This window comes from Nicotiana attenuata, unplaced genomic scaffold (genome assembly GCF_001879085.1).
Source record: "Nicotiana attenuata strain UT unplaced genomic scaffold, NIATTr2, whole genome shotgun sequence".
NCBI lineage: Eukaryota > Viridiplantae > Streptophyta > Magnoliopsida > Solanales > Solanaceae > Nicotiana > Nicotiana attenuata.
In genome coordinates this window covers 88685-108599 of record NW_017671196.1, presented here as the reverse complement: position 1 = coordinate 108599, position 19915 = coordinate 88685, and the positions used below count along the sequence as shown (strand labels likewise).

General features: G+C 40.5%; 1 protein-coding gene across 2 annotated transcripts; it reads left to right on the top strand.

Moving 5' to 3' along the window:
* Positions 1-16330: 16330 nt before the first annotated feature.
* Positions 16331-18950, top strand: LOC109206604 (40S ribosomal protein S5-like). Of its 2 annotated transcripts, none has more exons than XM_019369443.1 (5): positions 16331-16422; positions 16509-16637; positions 17603-17874; positions 18299-18502; positions 18621-18950. In XM_019369443.1, exons 2-5 carry the CDS (start codon positions 16536-16538, stop codon positions 18673-18675), a joined length of 633 nt encoding a protein of 210 aa, XP_019224988.1. In that variant the 5' UTR covers positions 16331-16422; positions 16509-16535; the 3' UTR covers positions 18676-18950. The 2 variants fall into 2 exon arrangements, with proteins under 2 accessions (XP_019224988.1, XP_019224989.1); XM_019369444.1 differs by having other exon boundaries at positions 16506-16637.
* Positions 18951-19915: the final 965 nt, after the last annotated feature.

Genomic DNA, 19915 nt, shown 5'->3' with positions numbered 1-19915 from the left:
TTTGTACAGTCACTGATTTGTTCTTTTGTCGGAGAACTCTAAGGGACCAACGCACCGGGTCCCTATTGTTTTCCTCCCTGTGGTCGTTCATCCATTTGCTGATTTTCAGACTTTGAATAGTTCACATGTGATGTGTATCCTGCTGACAAGGTTCTCTATCTGATTCTTCACAACAAGTTTGTTAGATCATCAAAACATAAGAACCATAAGGTTAAGTCATTAAAAACCCATCAATTTCCCCCTTTTTGATGATGACAAACTTAGGCATGGAAAGCATTTGTTTAGATCAAAATTAATAATTAACCAGATGAGATGCCAACAGTTCCCCCTTAATCTAAGATCTCCCTCCTCAGATTACAAGCATAGTACTCCCTCAACTTACCCCCGCAACGCCTCTCCTTTTCCCCCCCTTTTGGCATTATTAAAAAGAGCAACTAGTATGTCGAAGAGCACAAGCAAGTAATAAGCATAAAGAAGTCTAACACAGCTAGCTCATACCACATATGTGCACACGACATGACAGAAAAGAGAAGCCAGAGGAACACAGTATTGTACAGGCAATGAAAGGGAAGTTGTTTCATTAATGTTTACATTGGACTGAGCAAATCAGGAGGAGTAATGGTTAAGTTCATCATGCCATCACAAAACAAAAAAAAACAAAAGTAAAACAGCAACCACAGGATGTTTGAGCAAAAATAGCTGGACACAAATAGGATCCTAGGGGACACTAAGGGAAGGAGGCTTGGAGGAAGAGACAACAATGGTTCTGAGAACCAGGTCCAGTCTAGCATTTGTAGACAGTTATTCTTCAAGTAATTGAGCCCGAAGTCTCTCATTTTCCTTTGACAGTCGTGTAACCTCCTTACTTACAGAATCAGGTCTGTTAGTTGCTTGACTGAGCTGAGTTTCCAAAATGGCATTTCGTGCCTTCAGCCTTCTTATTTCCTCAGAAGCTACATTTTGAGCGTTAATCAGCTAAGAAATGGTCGAGATGCTTCCACCAACACTTTCTATACATTCACATTCTTCTAGAGTGGTCTTAGAGAAGGACTGCTTGTGTGTGCCCACTCTGAGATTCCCTAAGGGGACCTTATAGAATCTGAACACCTGAGTTAGGAGAAAGCCATAAGGTAATCCATGATTTCCACCCTTAAAATTTGCCACCTTATGCATATGATCAATCATGATGGTTGGCAAATTGATTGGAATAAACTCGTCAAGTGCTTCCATTAGGACCATGTCCGATCTTGTAGCAATAGAGCGCCTCTCAGAACGGGGTAAGAGCACTTTATTGACCAGTTCAAAGAGAAACTGGTACTCAGGAAGCAGTACCTTCTTATGCACTTGATCCCCCTGTTGAATAGCTTGTTCTTTCATGATGGCTCTCCGAAAGTTTACTCTACAAACACCCTTAACTGAGTTTATACCTTCACACGAAATTCTGAGAACCTTTCCCAATGTTGAAGCGTCGAGTACAATGTCTAATCTATTTACAAGCGCACAGATGCGATCCCCCTCAACAGTGAAAAGAGATGCGTAAAAAGTTTGTACTGCATCTTTGTACACCAGAGGAATTCTCTCTTCAAACAAGTGTTCCCATTGTTGAAATTCCACAATCTCCAGAATTTGTCGCATCCCTGTCATTTCCGAAATTGCTGGATCAAATGTACGTCCCCACAACACTTTCTGAGTTCTTATGTTCTGCTGCCAAAGACCACCATCGTAGGTCATGGACCTTATTGGACCAAGTTCCTTCACAGTTTCCCTTTTTCGTTTGCTACACCCTTCAGCAGACTTTCCTTTCCAGCTTGCTATCCCCACAGTATTGTCTTCAGACATTGCTAGCTCAGTCTGACTTCGTTTAGACTTGCTGTTGTACTTCACAGATGACCCTTTCTGTTTCTCAACAGTTTTAGCTAATGCCTTTTCCATAGATTGTTGAGCTGTCACAGATTGTTGTACTGAGGTACCAGGTTCCTTGGAAGCATATTTGTCTACTTGATTTACTGACCCACTCTTGATGAAATCCTTTGGACTCATTTTCCTCCTTTTTCTTGGCTTGACACCCATGTTATTTTTCGGAAATGAGGACTCAGAGCTCTCTTGATGTAGTGACCTAATAGTGAGTGATCTGGAGGAAGAATCTAAGAGCTTGGAGTGAATGGGAGGTACAGAAGTAAGCTTGCATGGAAGAGAAACAGGTTCATCATAAGGCTTTTCTGGGAATATCTCATGAGCAAGGACTCTAGGAGTTATGTAGTTCTTGCATTTTCTAGAAGTGAAATCTCTTCCCCCTGATACTCAGGCGAGAGATAAGCTCCTTCATTCATCAGGCTTTCAGTAGCTATAGCCATGATGTTGTGAGCTGCTTCTTTTTCAGGTGACTCCTTGAGAGTCACTGAGTCCAACATGGAGGAGTTTATATATTGGTCAGGATCATCCTCAAGGGCTTCTGAAGCCTGAGGAGTAAAACCTTCTGTATGTTCTTTGAGAAGATCATAGGATTGACTGGACATAGGGTTCTCAAAATAATGGTATACAGGGTTTACCAGAAATGGGAAGACAGTAGGAGTGAAGAAGAAAACATGAGTAGGTAAAGTGGTAGAAGGCGTGAAATATTGACTCTCTGGGTTGATTTCAAGGAAAGCGACGAAGTGGGAGCGATGCTAGAAGTGGTAGACTGAGACGATTGTTCGATCGCCATTAGATGAGCACTTGGCAGATGAGTAGATAAAGAAAGAGAGAGATGAAGAGAAAATCCTAGCTATGCGACAAAGATGAAGGTTCATGACTTGTCGTGGGAGGGAAGAGAAGTTTTATTGGAAGAGGGGCTAATGATGAGTGGAGAAGGAAACAGGTTCTGAATAGTCCTAAAACGACGGTAGGTTTGTGGGGAAGTGTTACCGTGCAGAGGAGATGAGAGGATTTGACGGACAAGACATAACACACAGACATTTGAAAAGTTGGATGATGTGGCAGCTGAATTACAGAACATTTATGTTTTTTTTGTTTAGGAACGGCATGCAAAATTAAGCACATTACTACTAACTTGAGATACAAGAACCTGATGCCAGAGCACTCTTTTGAACAAGGTTTTAGCAGCTCCCCTCTTGCAACTCATAACTGTACCTTTAGCTTCTATGATCGTTATGCGTGTTTACCTACAACGGTATTGATGTGAGTTAAGCTTGGTCAGAAAACACTTTAGCTACTTTTACCTGAAAGTGACTAACACAAACGACAGATGGAGAATCATGTTCTTCATTAGATTCTTGTGACCTCGTCTTCACCTCAATTTATTGAAAATATTCTCTACTTGAGGCTTTGATGCAGATATCTGGAGTTTGATCTTCTATTTTGCAATGCTTTCCACAAATCAATCCCTTCTTCATATTGACCCTCAGAAGAGGATCTTACCCTTCAATGTGTTTGCAATTTCTCTTCAGTTATTGATGAGGTCATTTTGTTTTGCTTCCTTGTCTCCCAGAAGATGAGGCATGAATCATCACAGGTGCACTTTGGTTTTCCAATTTGAGATAGAAGTTGGTTGAAGAGAGAAATATGGAGGTTAATTTGATTTCCCCACACTTTGTGAACTGCTTCTTGTGTAATGCCATGAGCTGCATCTTTACTTCTTCCTTCAGCTTCAGTGGTAGCAAGTAGCGTACCAGGTTCTTTGTGAGGCATGGAGAATTATGTTGCGTTGTCTTTAGCCAATCTCCTTTATCTTGCTCACTTTATCATCCTCCTGATTTGAAGCCTCAGATATTTCCTAGAGACAGGATTAGTTCATCATATTAATCCTCACGGTTTCTTTCTTGACAAGGGGGAGTGTCTTGTGGAATACCCCATGAGCATCTCCTGCCATTTAGTGCTTCCTTTGTTGGAGACCTTTTGACCTTGTTTAGTGGGTTGTTCCCCCGAAGCATTCCTTTACTCGTCTCTTTGCATTTTGCTTCCCAAGCTGATCCTTCCTGTTGTCAGGAGCAAGGCATTTTCTTCCAATTGGCAGTTCCTGGCGAGTTTTGGTTTAGGAAGGACCTGGTTCGACACCTGTTCTCAAGAAGAGAGCAGTGTTCATTCTTTTTGCTCAGAATTTTTGGTGATTCCATAGGCGATGAGCACTATCCATGTATCACTTTCCAGTTCCGTCTTTTCCTACTCAAGTGCCAAAGGAACCTTTCTGCCTTTTCATTTACTGAGAATATACCCTTTACTTTCTTCACAAGGATACATTCCCTTCCTGCAGGGCTTTAAGTGAGAAGCATTTCATGATGTTTTCAGTTGCGTGCTTTAGGCATTCACTGTCCGTAGTCCATCGCAGTCTGTTTGCTCTCACTGCTCCCTACACATGCACATAAAGGGTTAGATTTAGGAACCCAAACTAGTTTGGGTCCCTTGTTACTATAAAAGGGATGAATGAGGGATCTCCTAGTCCACGCAGGCAGTATCCGCTTTTTGCTCAGAAGAACACTTCGTTCTTCTGAGCAGACTGAACCCTGGCCTGACAATTTTCTTTAAAATGCCCATTGTTTCCGCAGTGGGTACATAGCCAGTTATCAGATACAGTGACATACTTGTTGTGTGGGTTGTAGGGAATTTTCTCCCTTTGGAACCCGATGCCCTGCTTGTTCCCACTATTGTTGAGATACATGGCAGTAACAGCATCTGAGGACCAGGTCCACTTCAAGGATTTCTCAAGATCATTTCTTACTTTCTCCAACTCAGTTTGGAGTTGTTGATTCCTCTCGAGTTCACTGCAGAGACTAGTTTTTACAGCAGTTAACTCTTTTTCCAGCAAGATGTGCGACTCACTGGCTACTTCCTTCCCTTTCACAAGACTTACATTCCTGTGTTCTCTATTGAGTCCCTCAATGGTTTCCTCTAGATCATCGCATATCACTAGAAGGTCATCCCTTTCCTCTTCAGTAGAGGAATTTTTTTCTTCTGAAGTGTGTTTCTTATTGCTAAGACCTTCTATTGTTTCTTTTAGATCAACAACTACTTCCATCAGATCATCTCTCTCATTTTCCACACTAGTTATTTTTTCATTCAGGGCCTCCTTCTCTAGTTCAAGATTAGCTATGGTCTCATTTAAGTCCACTACACAGACCACTAGATCATCTCTAGATTGTTTATCCTCTCCTAGTTCTATGGTCAGGGTCTCCTTATCATTTACAAGGTTGTAATAAGCATCAATTAAGACATTTGATAAAGACCTTAGTTTCTTAGAAGAATAGGATTTCAGATTTCTCTGAACATCCCTGAAGTTTACCTCATCGTCTTCATCTTCTTCTTCATCATCATCTGACTGAGCTATCAGCGGGAACAGTGAATCGTACTTCGTTGCTTCAGTTTCCACTACCATCATGGAACTGTTTTCTGCATCTGATTCCCTTTCGGATTCACTTGACGAATCTCCCAAAGCAGCAAGAGCCTGCTTAACGATATTGTATGCAGCACTTTTTCGATTGAATCTTTTCTCTGGAACCAGGTTCCTTTATCCTGCTTTGTTAGGATTTTGCTTGTACTGCTCCTGTTTCGCGAGTGGGCAGTCTTTGATGAAATGCCCTGACTTTCCATATCCGTGACAGAGATCGTTGTTCCTTATTTTACTTGAACTGCCCCACTTTGGCATGCCACCATTTCTTCGAACCATTTTTTGAAATCTCTTAGTAAGATAGGCCATGTCACTATCTTCATCGCTTGAATCACTGCTTTCAGCCTCAAGCACCAGGTTCTTTTCCTTCTTAGGCTCTCTTCTTTCACTGTCTTTCTTTCTTTTTATCTCGTATGTTTTCATATTACCAATCAACTCATCCATGGTCAGAGTCTGTAGATCTTTAGCTTCAGTGATGGCATTTACCTTGCTTTCCCAAGATCCAGGTAGAACACTGAGAATTTTCCTTACAAGCTTGTTTCTAGGGATAACATCTCTAAGTGAGTGAAGTTCATTTATGATGGAGGTGAATCTGGTGTGCATATCTTGTATGGACTCATCATCCTTCATCCTGAAGAGCTCGTATTCAGTGGTGAGCATGTCGATCTTGGATTGATTGACTTGAGTTGTTCCTTTGTGTGCAGTTTGCAAGGCTTCCCATATTTCTTTGGCAGTATCACAAGCTGATACTCTATTGTACTCATCAGGTCCTATGCCACACATCAAGAATTTCTTGGCACGATAGTTCTTTTCTATAACTTTTCTGTCAATGTCGTTGTACTCTCTTCTCCCTTTGGGCACCAATGGTCCTGTTTCTTCAAGTTTTTTCATGGGAACATATGGACCATCACAAATGATGTCCCACAGCTCTGAATCTTCTGCCATAATAAAATCATGCATCCTGGTCTTCCACCATCCGTAGTATTGACCATTGAATCTGGGAGGTCTATAGGTTGATTGTCCTTCTTCAAAGCTTGGTGGAGCAGCCATTGAGGATTCCTCCTAGGTGTTAGCCTGATAGGAGAAACCTACTCTGATACCAATTGATAGCTTATATGAGTCCACCAAACTATAGAGTACCTGGTCCTCTATGTGATAATACGTAGAATGCAGTAACCACTGAATGTAAAGAAGGCCAGAGATTTTCTACGTGGAAAAATCCTACACAAGGGGATCAAAAGACCACGACCTACACCTGTAGGCTTTAAACTCAACTAACTTGTAATCGACCTAGTACAAGCCATTTTACAATACTCCCTATTGCAAAGCATTTAAACTAACTTGTGATGCACCACCACAAGCCACTCTATAACTCTCCTAGTTACAGAGGATTTAACTTATGACTATTCCTAGTCACAACATAAACTTCTAAAGTTTACGAATTTGGTTTGTTCCTAAGACAGTGCTTCTAAGAAAGCAAATTAGGAATTACAATGTAGAACAATAAACAATATTACAACTCAACTATGGACATACATACAACATGGTTAGAAACTGATCCTTAGTGGAGTTGTCTTCTTGTTCTTGACACACCAGTGACCTTGATGCAGGATGAATGCTTTTTCTTCTTTTACAAAAATCACTGAATGCACAAAGAATGGTGTGTCTTGTACCAGGTTGTTTTATCACAAAAGATATCACAACAGATAGTGATGTCAACTCTTGGTGTACTTCTTCCCAGTGAGAAGTGACTGCTGCACTGTCTGCACGGCCACTTCTGGGCAGTTGCGTTCTAGTTGGATAGTGGACTTTGTACTTCTGTCACGACCCTAAACCCAACCCGATCGTGATGGTGCCTCTCGTGAATACAAGGCCAGCCGACACATTCCCATTCCAGTCTTAAGTAGTAAATAATAAGTATTAAGTCGTAAACATAATAGAATCTCAAACATAAGCAGTTAACAGTATAATTTACGGAAAAACAAACCCAACACAGCCCGACATCGGGGTGTCACTAGTCATGAGCATCTACTAAGGTCCGAATATAAAAAGAGTCTAAAATGTACTAGATACAATCTAATAAAATCGAGAGGGAGAAAAGCAGTGCTGCGAATGCCGAGCAGCTACCTTGCTAAACTCCGATGACTCTGCCTCTGAGCAACCACACCTGCTACCGGGTTTAGAAATACCTGAATCTGCACAGAAGGTGCAGGGAGTAAAGTGAGTACTTCCAACTCAGTGAGTAATAAAAATAAATGAAGACTAAGTAATATAAAGCCATGTAAGGCACAACATTAAGCTACAAGAGGCATAACAAATCAGTGAATATAATTAAGCAGTGAAATCTCATAAACCTCTCTTAAACAGTTAAACAATATACAGGAAAGCAACTAAAAAGTAAACACATAATAACTGCCCCTCAGGTACAGTAACAACAGAATCAGCCCCTCGGGCAATGTCACAGGACAATACCAGCCCCTCGGGCTATATCTCAAATCACAATGGGTACCCGCGCTCACTGGGGGTGTACAGACTCCGGGAGGGGCCCATTACGGCCCAAGCACAATATCAAGCATCTCGTGGCATCATAAACAGGCTCTCGGCCTCATATCAATATCAAGCGACCTCGTGGCGTACCATCTCAGGCCCTCGGCCTCATTATCATAATCAGTATATCACTGTTGCGGCGTGCAACCCGACCCAAATGTATCCTCACAACACAGGCCCTAGGCCTTACTCAGTCAGAATCTCATAGGCCCCTCGGGCCACAGTGAAATAGGAAGCTCAGCTCAAATACCTTTGAAAATATCATTTAATGTGTTTAAAACAGAATAATACAGCTGAGTCTTTAAAATAGTAAAATATAGTATGACTGAGCACCAGTATGAAATCAAACAGTGAGGAAAATATCATTTAAAATATCCCCTAAGGGTTCAAACAGCTGGCACGAAGCCCACATATGGCATTTAGCCCAAAATATAATAATATCAAACAATTAACTATCAAAAACGCAGTAAAATAATCATTCGGGATGGACTAAGTCACAATCCCCAGCGGTGCTCTACGCCACGTTCGTCATCTAGCGTGTAAGTCACCTCAACATAGTCGTACGCTGTGAAATCCGGGGTTTCATGCCCTCAGGACAGCATTTAAAATCATTACACACCTCAATCCGGCCTGAAACCTAGCTTGAAATGCCTTTGCCCTTCGAAACGACCTCCGAGTGATCCAAATCTACCAAGTTCAGATTTTTATCATTAAATTATGCTAAACGAATGAATTCCCATTGAAAAATATCGATTTTAAGCACAAAACCCGAAATTAGTCAAAACCGACCCCCAGGTCCGTGTCCCGGAACTGGACAAACTTTATACCAAAATGTTCTTCATCATCTCACGAGTCCGCACATATAAAGAACTTGAAAATAGGAGTTCGTTTGACCCTCAAATCATCCCTAGAAGGTCTCTTAATCTCAAGCCCTAACTCCACCTTTTTCTAGTGATTTTCACGAATTAAACACTGGTATTTTGTTCCTTAATCACAAATAATCGAGTTTTAGGGTCCACAATCCTTACCTCAATGAAGAACAATGATTTCCTATCTTCAAAAGTCGCCTCAAAGCTCTTTTCCCGTTCAAAAATGAAGAAACCCTCTAAAAATCGCAAAGGAGGAACTAATATATTCGGACCCAGGCACTTCCGCATCTGCGGTCAATGAGCCGCTTCTGCGGCTTTCACTTAACTCAGCCCAAACCGCATCTGCGATGCCAATTCCGCATCTGCGCCTTCACAGGTGCGGTCCCCACAACCGCATCTGCGGTTCCTGCCTTCCCAGACATTTTTCCGCTTCTGCGATCACCTTTTCCGCTTCTGCGACATCGCACCTGCGGTCCCCAATCCGCAGGTGCGGAAACACCAGAAGCAGCAAAAATTTACAACTTCTCAAAACCTCAAACTCTTCCGTCAATCATCCGAAATCACCTCGAGGCCCTCGGGACCTCAACCAAAAGTACAAACATATCCCGTAACCTTATTCAAACTTGTACCAATCTTCAAAATGCCTCAAACAACATCAAAATCACCAAAACTCATCGAATTCAAGCCTAAGGTTCTAAATTCTTCCGCATTTCACTTTTGATCAAAAACCCAACCAAATCACGTCCAAATGACCTGAAATTTTGCACACACATTCCAAATGACATAACGAAGCTACTGCAACTTCCGGAATTCCATTCCGACCCCTGTATCAAAATCTCACCTATAAACCGGAAACGCCAAAAACTAACTTCCGCCAATTCAAGCCTAATTCTACACCGGACATCACAAAAATATTCCGGACACACTCCTAAGTCCCTAATCACCTAACGAAGCTATCCGAGCTATAAAATCTGCATTCCGAGGTCGTTTACCAATAAGTCAAAACTTGGTCAAACCATTAAATTTCAAGCTTCAAACTGAGAACTGTTCTTCCAAATTCATTCCGATTACCCTGAAAATCAAAACCAACGATTCACATAAGTCATAATACATTACACGGGGCAAGTCACGCCCGAGAACTAGCGAGCAAAGTGCAAAAGCTCAAAATGACCGGTCGGGTCGTTACATCCTCCCCCACTTAAACATATGTTCGTCCTCGAACGTGCCTAGAGTTGTTCCAAAAGCCGACCAATTGCTGAATAACCTTATCATGCACATACCCGGGGGTGATTCCACGTCACCCTATCTCATATAGGTCTGATAACACATCGTAACTGAAATTTCACAATCCAATCTAGCCCATAAACCATAGAACTACATTTCCACTTTTGAAATGTTCAATACAATCAGAATCTCACATTTATACCGTGAATAAGCCCGAACAAGCTGTAATAACCCATACCTGCAACCTCATGTGCAACTACATGATATACCACATAACTCAACATTCGTAGTGATAACTTCTAATCACAGCAGCTGCACACAACACCCGAATACTGATAGAAAAACTCTTATCAACCAAAGTCTCATCCCAACACTTTCATATACTGCCAATGAAACTAAAGCACGCAGTGAGCCATAACCACTTCCCCGATCAACCATTCATGAAGCCACTTCTCCTTTGGCGAATACCACGACAAATTTTTGAGCCAAACCTCGATATTATCCTTCCAACATGCTGAAATCGAATCAGTTTGCACTCATTTCAGATCTCGACGAACTCATCTAATCCAACACCACTACTCTGGTGACATGACACATCAATACAATCTAAAGCCACAACTCGTGCAATCCGTGCACCAATAAACAACAATCTGAATGTACTCCAATCATGAAGACGACTCTAATGAAAGGGCTGTACCACCAACTCACCAGTACCACCACAACAAAATGCTGAGAACCCATCACACGTCGTAGAAACAGAATATGCGGATCTAACCCGAAGGGTCATACCTCCACATAACTTCTCCGCAATGCGCGACCCTACCCAAACACTGGTCCACATGAAACACCTCAAGTTACTATGCTCGAAATCGACAACCACGCGCAATTTGATGTCTGGAACCAAAGCAAATCATCATATCCACGGTGAAGCAAATAACATATACCATACAAACCCGAAAGGACATAACCGATACGCCATTCACCGAGCAACACCCAATTACTCTCCCCGCTCGACTTCCACTATGAAACCCTAATAGAACCGCACCATAGGTGCCTGTAACCAACAAATCATAACGCCTTGCAACACAGAAAGGTAACTCATAGATCTCCCCAGATTACTGATAAGCTCAATAACATTCGAATCAACACATCCCTCGACATTACAACTCGAAGCCAACCAAGCCAACTCAAGTTAGAACATACATCCACATTGGCCTACCCACGAACCCCTTATCAAGGAAATCCTGAAGTTGCTCCTTCAACTCCTTTAACTCTGTCGGTGCCATGCGATACGGTGCCCGACATCAAATCAATACCGAAATCAACAACCTTGCCTGGCGTCATGCCCGGCCACAAGAAGCACATCCGAAAAGTCCCTCACCACCGGAACTGAATCAATATGAGGAGCCTCTGCACTGACATCCATCACGAGAGCCCAAATAAGGAAGACAATCCTTCCCAGCCATCTGCTGGGTCTTCGAAATACGAACCACCCTACTAAGAACATAATCCATCGAACCTCGCCACTCCATCCGTGGCATTCTCAGCATAGCCAGCATCGGCGCCTTAGCGCAATAGCCCAGAGTGACACAACACTAAGACAACCAGTCTATACCCAATATCACATTCGTAATCTAACATACCAAGCAGCAAAGATCCACTCGGGTCTCCAAACCCCGATAGTCACTAAACAGTGCCGATACACACGGCCCACAACCATAACATAGCATGAATATGAGGACTCCCAGTCTCCAACTCCATATAGCACACGAATCACCATATCCGATCCCAATTCCACCGGCCGAGTATACAACACACCTCTAATATCCAATCATTCCCATGAGAGATACTCTTATGATTCTTCTAGGCCACCAAGTAAACCCAAATATCCGCAGTCGATCCAACAAGAAAGTACCGCAATACTAATGAAGTACCATCAACTTAATCACATTGCCTTTTTCTGAAACATATACCCTCGTCAAATCACCCCAATTAGCAAAACCATTTCCTTAATCATCTGAAGATCATTCCCCTAATCATCTAAAGCTCATTTCTCTAATTATCTGAAACTGCCCGTGCTGCCTAAGAATTTTATGACCTTCCTTTCAGAACTGAACCGTAACCTTACACACGCAAATCTCAATCCTCCACCACATACCACATATACCATACCATCCCAGGATAAACATGAGGACTTAAAACCCCTTCCGAGCCACAAACAGGTGCGTACTCAACTAGTCAAGAACTTCCCATTGATCCCACCTAGAATAAAATCATTACACATCCCATGCTCTTCATGCCAGCAGAAAATATACCTCTCTAACCATGGTAGAATCCGTTAAGAACTCTCCTGATTCCTTTTGCACAAAACTGAACCGTCGGGTCTGAATCCTTCTAACTCAACCAACTACGCAGGCCACTATAACCCAAGAGCATTACCGCAAAATTCCTGTAGAAACTCATTACCTTGTAAACACCCAAAGAACTAACCATATCTTTACCATACCGATCTGGCCTACTACCAAGCTATCCCATCTATCCGAGCTCCCTTCTGATTTACCTTCACTTGATACGCCTTCTTGCTATATTATCACATTTCCTCAACCCAAACTTACCACATGAGACCCAAGCATAATACCACACGGCCTAAGGCTCACAACCTGCTGAATACTCTTTTAAATGTTCCCAAAAGCACCACTTTCAAGATACCTACCCCGGAAGGACTTACTGCGAATCCAAAGCCATTACCTTCACCTTCCCGATACTGATATATAGAATCCCCTAGTTAATATAGAAAATACCACAAGTCTAGCCATCTTTCCACTGAAAACTCAGTTTCTAGCCACAAGTACAACTTGAAAGCCTCCAATTATTACATAAAAGACCTTGAACGCATTAGAACCATTCTCTAGAGTCATCCACTCTACTCAAGCTTCAATTAGCCTGATCAAATGAACCGAACAACCCGTGCCTCATTAGCACTCCGACACTACAGAATGTAACCTCATCCCAATACAGCCAAGCAACTTCCTGCTATATGCACCGAGCATTCTTTATCAACAACAACTCAAGACATTCCGTGATTCTCAAACGCCTATAAAGCATGAATAGCCTTGCCCCAGTCGAAAATTTTCCTTTACTCGAGCCATCCTCGGGCTCAATCTCCGCAAACCATAACTGATTCACCAGCACGCCTCAACTAGAACCAACATAGAACCTAGCCGTGCAATCACCTAATCAATAGCAGACTCCCCCACTTGGCTCGAAGCCATAGATCAAAATGCACCATAACTCATAATGAATATACTCTATTACTGCCATACTTTTGTAGTGAGGTTAAATTCAATCCTTCATAAGCTCGTGAAACACAGACCATTTGGTACTTTAAATCTTCTGCAAATCTCACATTCACCCTCGCATAGTTAAACCCACTCTCTTAAGCGACCCAAATTTAAATTGCAACACATATATTTCACTTGTAAATGAGATCTTCTAACAGACAACATAAGGATCACACAACCTCAGAACACTCCGCAAGAGATAACCCACCTGCTTTGCCTCCAACTAACATTTCTGTATACCTTCCACCGTCATAAACATTACGTAGTCACTTAGTCTTCCTGAGTTTGAACTCATACCGCGATATGAAATTTACTTCACTCCCAACTCGAAAGCATGAAAAGATTCTTCACACACCTATAACTCGGGACTATACCTCAAATCAAGATGGAAATCAAGCACCTAATAGTTCATCTATCCTCCAGCAGACCCTTCTCGTCGCTTCCAAATCATATAGATACATCTCGCAGTACTAACATACTCATCACATAGCCGTCCAGCCGTCACTTCCACTAATAGGGACACTACCAAATATATAAGTTCAAAAACACGGCTCACATAATCAGCACCTCGGTGCTCAAGCTATAGGTAAAAATTCTGGCCTTAAGTCCTCTAGACTGGCCCAACGTCAAACACATACAGAGATCACATCTCGCCCCTCGATCAGGGAATCATAAGCCATCGATGCACATCTGATACTAAGCGCTCGTTCGTGCATACGAGTGCGTGGAAGGAGTTCAAAGAGTTATATTTCAAGCTAAATCAAGGACGCACGATAAACATTTCAAGAATATGGAGTTTTCCTAAAGGTTTTGCAGCCTCTCGAGGACAAATACAGACGTCTCCGTACCGATCCGCGAGACTCTACTAAACCTGCTCATGACTCGTGAGACCTATGTAATCTAGGCTCTGATACCCAACCCAACCCAGTATGAGCCCAACCCGGTCGTGATGGTGCCTCTCGTGAAGACAAGGCCAGCCGACACATTCCCATTCTAGAGTAAAAGCACGAAGGGGGATGCCGTGCACTTATCTTTGATTTTCCTGATGTTTTTGCTGATAATTGAGTTACGTTGTCCTCTACTTCTATTTATTGATTTTCTTGTTGTCATCGGTTCAAGTGCATTAGTTGTCTTATTCCGCTATTACTGATTTTCTTTATGTTGGCATTTTTCTTTATTGTGTTACTTGTCATTACTTGTTTTCTTCGGTGAGTCATAATTATTGTGTACTTGTTGTCTTATGAATTCGTATAAATTATTGCGTTTGTTGGAGTAAATTTCATTTGGAAGAACTGTTGATTTAATGAAATGGGAGCGGGTGGTACGCCTACCACGAGATTTAATAAAATGGGAGCGGGTGGTACGCCTACCACGGAAACATTGAGAAATGGGATCGGGTTGCACGCCTGCAACGAGATGTGTACAGACAGTGAAATCTGCTTTTATCCTCCTTACCCGTGTTAGAGATAATTTATTGATGTTCCCTATTATTCTCTTTAATTTTCGTATTATCTGCTATCCCCGAAGCATGATCCCTTCCCATTTAAAATAGTTATTATTGTTATTATCTCGCTGTAGATATATATATTTATAACTGCACAGGTTTATGTGACAGTCCTGTCTAGCCTCGTCACTATTTCGCCGGGGTTAGGCCAGGCACTTACCAGCACATGGGTTCGGTTGTGCTGATGCTACACTCTGTGCATCTTTTTTTGCACAGATCTAGGTGTTGGAGCAGCATTTGAGTAGCAATAGCATTCTGGGAGCGAGCTTCCAGTCCAGGGGCATTCGAGGTAGCCTTGCTGACGTCCGCAGGCCCGGAGTCCCTTTCTATTTTATTCTGTTTGTTATCATTTGTACCGAAGCAGACAGTCTTATATTTCATTCAAACCTTGTATTTAGTATTCTCTAGACGTTCGTGAGTATTGTGACACCAGTCTTGAGTAGAGGATTTTGTTAAACTTCCTCATTTCTTTTAGTTAATCATATTTGAGACTTCCGCTTATTTATTAAATGCTTTATTGTTCCTAATATTATCAAAGTTCGTTAAAAGAGGTAGTTGTTAATTGGCTTGCCTAGCTCCCATTAGTAGGCGCCATCACGACTCCCGAGGGTGGAAAATCCGGGTCGTGACAGTATCAAGTATTAATTTTGGTATTGATGTATCATATACAAGTCATATACAATTTTGATACAATTGTTATATAATTCTAAAACAAACCGGATACAATTATCATATAATTTATATTTTTTACCTATCAGTGAAGAGCATTTGCAAATGGAAGTTCACACCCGTAAGATTTTAGTGAAGAGATAGCAATTTAGGAAGATTTCTATAAAAAAAAAATCATATAAAGCAAGAATGTAGAGTTGAACGAGTTATATAAGAAGAAGGATCCATTTGAATTTTGTTAATGTATAAAATATAAATCAAGTGGACCACTTCAACAGAAAATAAATGCTAGGATAAAAGGAATAATCCATCATCTTACAATTACTTTAGAGGACTTGGACTTTTAGAAAGCTGAAGCAATAAACAAGTTGGCAATTGTGAGATACTATGATTATTTGGTATAAAGCTATAGGCTGTACTTTTGGTAAGTAGTACACGTTTTAAGACTTTTTGAAGGAAAAAAATCATGATTGTAGAGGATAATTAAGCTGAATGATGTGGAGAATTTGGGGGAGGGGGGGTTTACAATTTAATCCTTGAATTTAAGGAATCCTTCTTTTATCATGATTTTGTATACAAATAGTAAATATAAATACACAATGTAATTTTCAAGGAATATAAAGAAAAGTGCTAAATAAATTTCTAATATGGAATAGTATAGCTAGGTAAAATTCCATAAAAAATCGACTTGCAGTAATTGGATTTGGGCTCGACGACAAAGTCGGATCCAAGACATAGCAGAGTAGAAAGCCCAATATAGATTGGGCCGAACTATAACATTATAGCCTTGCCCCCCTTCCGCGAAACCCTACTATAAAGTTTCTAGGGCTTTAACACACTCCACTCTCTGATACAGCAGCAGCAGCAGGCAAAGACTCCTCCCGTAAGGTGAGCGGCTCCCTCCTTCTATCTGTATATACAAACACAAAAATACTGCGAAATGCATTGTTCTAACTGTTAAATTTGTGCAGCAGGTGAAGAATTGGAGCAGAGAAGAAAAAATGGACGCAGGTGTAGTAGCCGCCCCAGTAGACGCAACCGCAGAGAATAAGATTCACAGTGATGTTATGCTTTTCAATCGCTGGACCTACGACGATGTCCAGGTACCTAAATACAGCGACATGTCTATATCTGCTAATAACTCTTTCCTTTGCACGTTTTATTTTATTGTAAATTTTGAAATTTGAAAAGTCACCTAGATCCAAGCTGAATGTACTTTTTGTGTTCTTATCATACACGGAAAGTTGCTGCTTATAGAGCTTGAGTACCAAAACTTAGAAATTTGAAGAATAAACTGATAATTTGTTACATTGACTTTCCATAAACGGAAAACAGAAACTGATTTTTCAACTTATAGGGCCATGATAAAAAAGACTTGCAGTAGGATAGTAATGTGCCAGATGCAGCAACAAACAACTAGACTTGAATCCCAAGCAAGTTGGGCTGGCTATATGAACTCTCGCTATCTAAGTTGCTCCACATTTTATATCTAGCAGGACTAAGAGATTCCTAAGGATCATTGGACTTATAGTGAACTTACTAACATGACTAAGACTTGACTTTAGCAAATTGGTATCTTCTATATAGATTTTATCTTCCACTGCCATATTTGAATCCAAGAGATTATAGGACTTTTGAGACTACTTCTATGTGATTTTAAGTTTACATGTTCCTTTTAGAATGTTGCACTCCTATAGACTCGGGCCAGATAGCCAAATAAGCTAATTCGGTGGGGAGAGGTATTAGGAGGGCAAATATTATGGGCTATATTTTTTAGCTGGTTATTCCCTGAAATAGAAGGAAAAGCTGTTGCTACTCAGTAAAAGTGTAATTCTTTCTCAATAACATTCCGGAGTGGAGAACATTGGGTTTAATGCAGACTCTGTAGAGAGCGAGAGAGGGTGAGAAAATTAAGTGGGCTAACTAAATACTAAGGTGATTGTTACTTCTGTTTCTGCCTTTTTTAATTGAGTATTATTCTTAAGTTGCTGTATTAGCGAGGCTGAAACTTATCTTAAATGCAATTTGAAAGATTTCTCCTTAACTATGATCTCACTTTTTGGTGAAGATCAATGACATCTCTGTTGAGGATTACATCACAGCAACTGCTTCCAAGCATCCAGTTTATATGCCACACACAGCTGGTAGATACCAGGCTAAGCGTTTCAGGAAGGCCCAGTGCCCAATTGTTGAGAGGCTCACCAACTCTCTTATGATGCATGGACGGAACAACGGAAAGAAGCTAATGGCCGTCCGCATCATCAAGCACGCAATGGAGATCATTCATTTGTTGACTGACCAGAACCCAATTCAAGTCATTGTTGATGCCGTCATTAACAGGTGCACACTGATGATTGGCGCTTAATTCATTCACATATTCTTCAATCTTTTATTTTTGTTTTATTTTAAATGGGGTTAACAGTGGGCCCATTGTCCAATGCTTCAGTATTTTCAGATATTGGTTTGGCCGTTCTATATTTACAAATACTGAAATTTGAGTATCCCAAATGCTGCTGGATGATTTTAAATACTAGTTTGAGGAGTATCTCAAATAAAATAATGAATTTACTCACAAATCTTCAACTTTCTTAAACATCTTTTCTAGGTGTAGTTCATGTCTAAATACAACTTCAACTTTCGAATACTCTTTTTCAACTTCAACTTCAAATACTTTTTTTTCCAAATCCAACCAAATATTGTTCAAATACCCTACTGATACATCTGTCTCACTGATAGCTTTGTCTTCTCCATTTGATCATATTAGTGGGCCAAGGGAAGATGCAACTCGTATTGGTTCAGCTGGTGTTGTGAGGCGTCAGGCTGTTGATATTTCTCCACTTCGCCGTGTTAACCAGGCCATTTATTTGCTGACAACTGGTGCACGTGAGAGTGCTTTCAGGAACATCAAGACCATAGCTGAGTGCCTTGCAGATGAACTCATCAATGCTGCCAAGGGTTCTTCAAATAGGTAAAAGGCTTGAGATTTTGAGTGTATACTTGATTGGTTCACCTTTCTTTCCAACTCAGTTTCTTTGGATATGTACGGCTTTATTGCTTACTCCTGTGAATGATTTTTGTTTCTGCAGCTATGCCATTAAGAAGAAGGATGAGATTGAAAGAGTTGCCAAGGCCAATCGTTGAGAGGTTGACATTGGAACAGAATTTACAAGGCTATTGCATGTGGATTTTAATTTCTTAAGAGTATTTTGCTTGTTGAAACTTGATATGCTTGGTATTGTTATAGATGTTACAATTTGAATTCCTTGGGGATCTGATTAGCAGCACCTACTATTTCTTATGTATTTTAATTTCTCAGTATTCTCTTCTTTTAGGTAAACAGTGAAGACATGTCCAGTAGGATGTGCATCTTAATTTGGTGATAACTATCCTCAATAACCATTTGGTCATTTCTTAAGCATCTGCGTGCTATTGTTGTATGGATGCTCTTAGATGTACTCGTTGGTCCCAATAATTATGTGACAGAGAAAATGAATTAAAGAAATTAGGGATAATTGTAGAGACTTTTGAGGTTTTGCTTCATAACGTTAACTTTACCTTTTTTATGATACTAGATTTAGGATACGCCTGCACCCTATAACAATGTGTATATCTTTTAAAAAAAATAAGATCTTAAAAATAAAGATTAAACGAAATATTAAACCTTCGAAAATGACCAATATTTATCATATATAATGTGTCCCCTTCTTTTGATTTAATTTTGTATTAAAATTATGTATGATTTAAATTTAAAAGCAACAAATAATAAAAAAAAATATGAGCAAAATTCATTTATAGTCACTCGGGCCAAAGTTATGTCTCCCGGTAGCCACAAAATGACCCTATACAAGTCATAGCCTAAAAATAATAATAACGGCTAGCAACTGAAAAACCTGAAAGTGCGCCGAATTTCCTAGATACCTGCTTCTTAAATGAGCAAATTCATATTTAGCCACGCGGACGAAAGTTATGTCACCCGGTGACCACAAAATGATCCTATACAAGTTACAGCCTAAAAATAATAATAATGGCTAGCAATTATAAAACCTGAAAGTAGGGGCCACAAAATGATCTTATACAAGTTACCGCCTAAAAATAATAATAATGGCTAGCAATTGTAAAACCTGAAAGTATGGCTGGGCATAATTTGGTAAATACCGTACTACATTACTGAAATCGAAAATTTTGGTATACGGTATTTTGGTATTTGGTTTAAGTTTTTTAAGAAAATGGTATTAGGTATGGTATATTTGGTATTTTAAAATAAAATACCGAAATATCGATACCGTACCGAAATATATATTATATTACACAAAACACATATTATCAGTTATAACATAAATATAAAAAATCCAAAATTATACTTTCCGTTATTCTCAAAGTT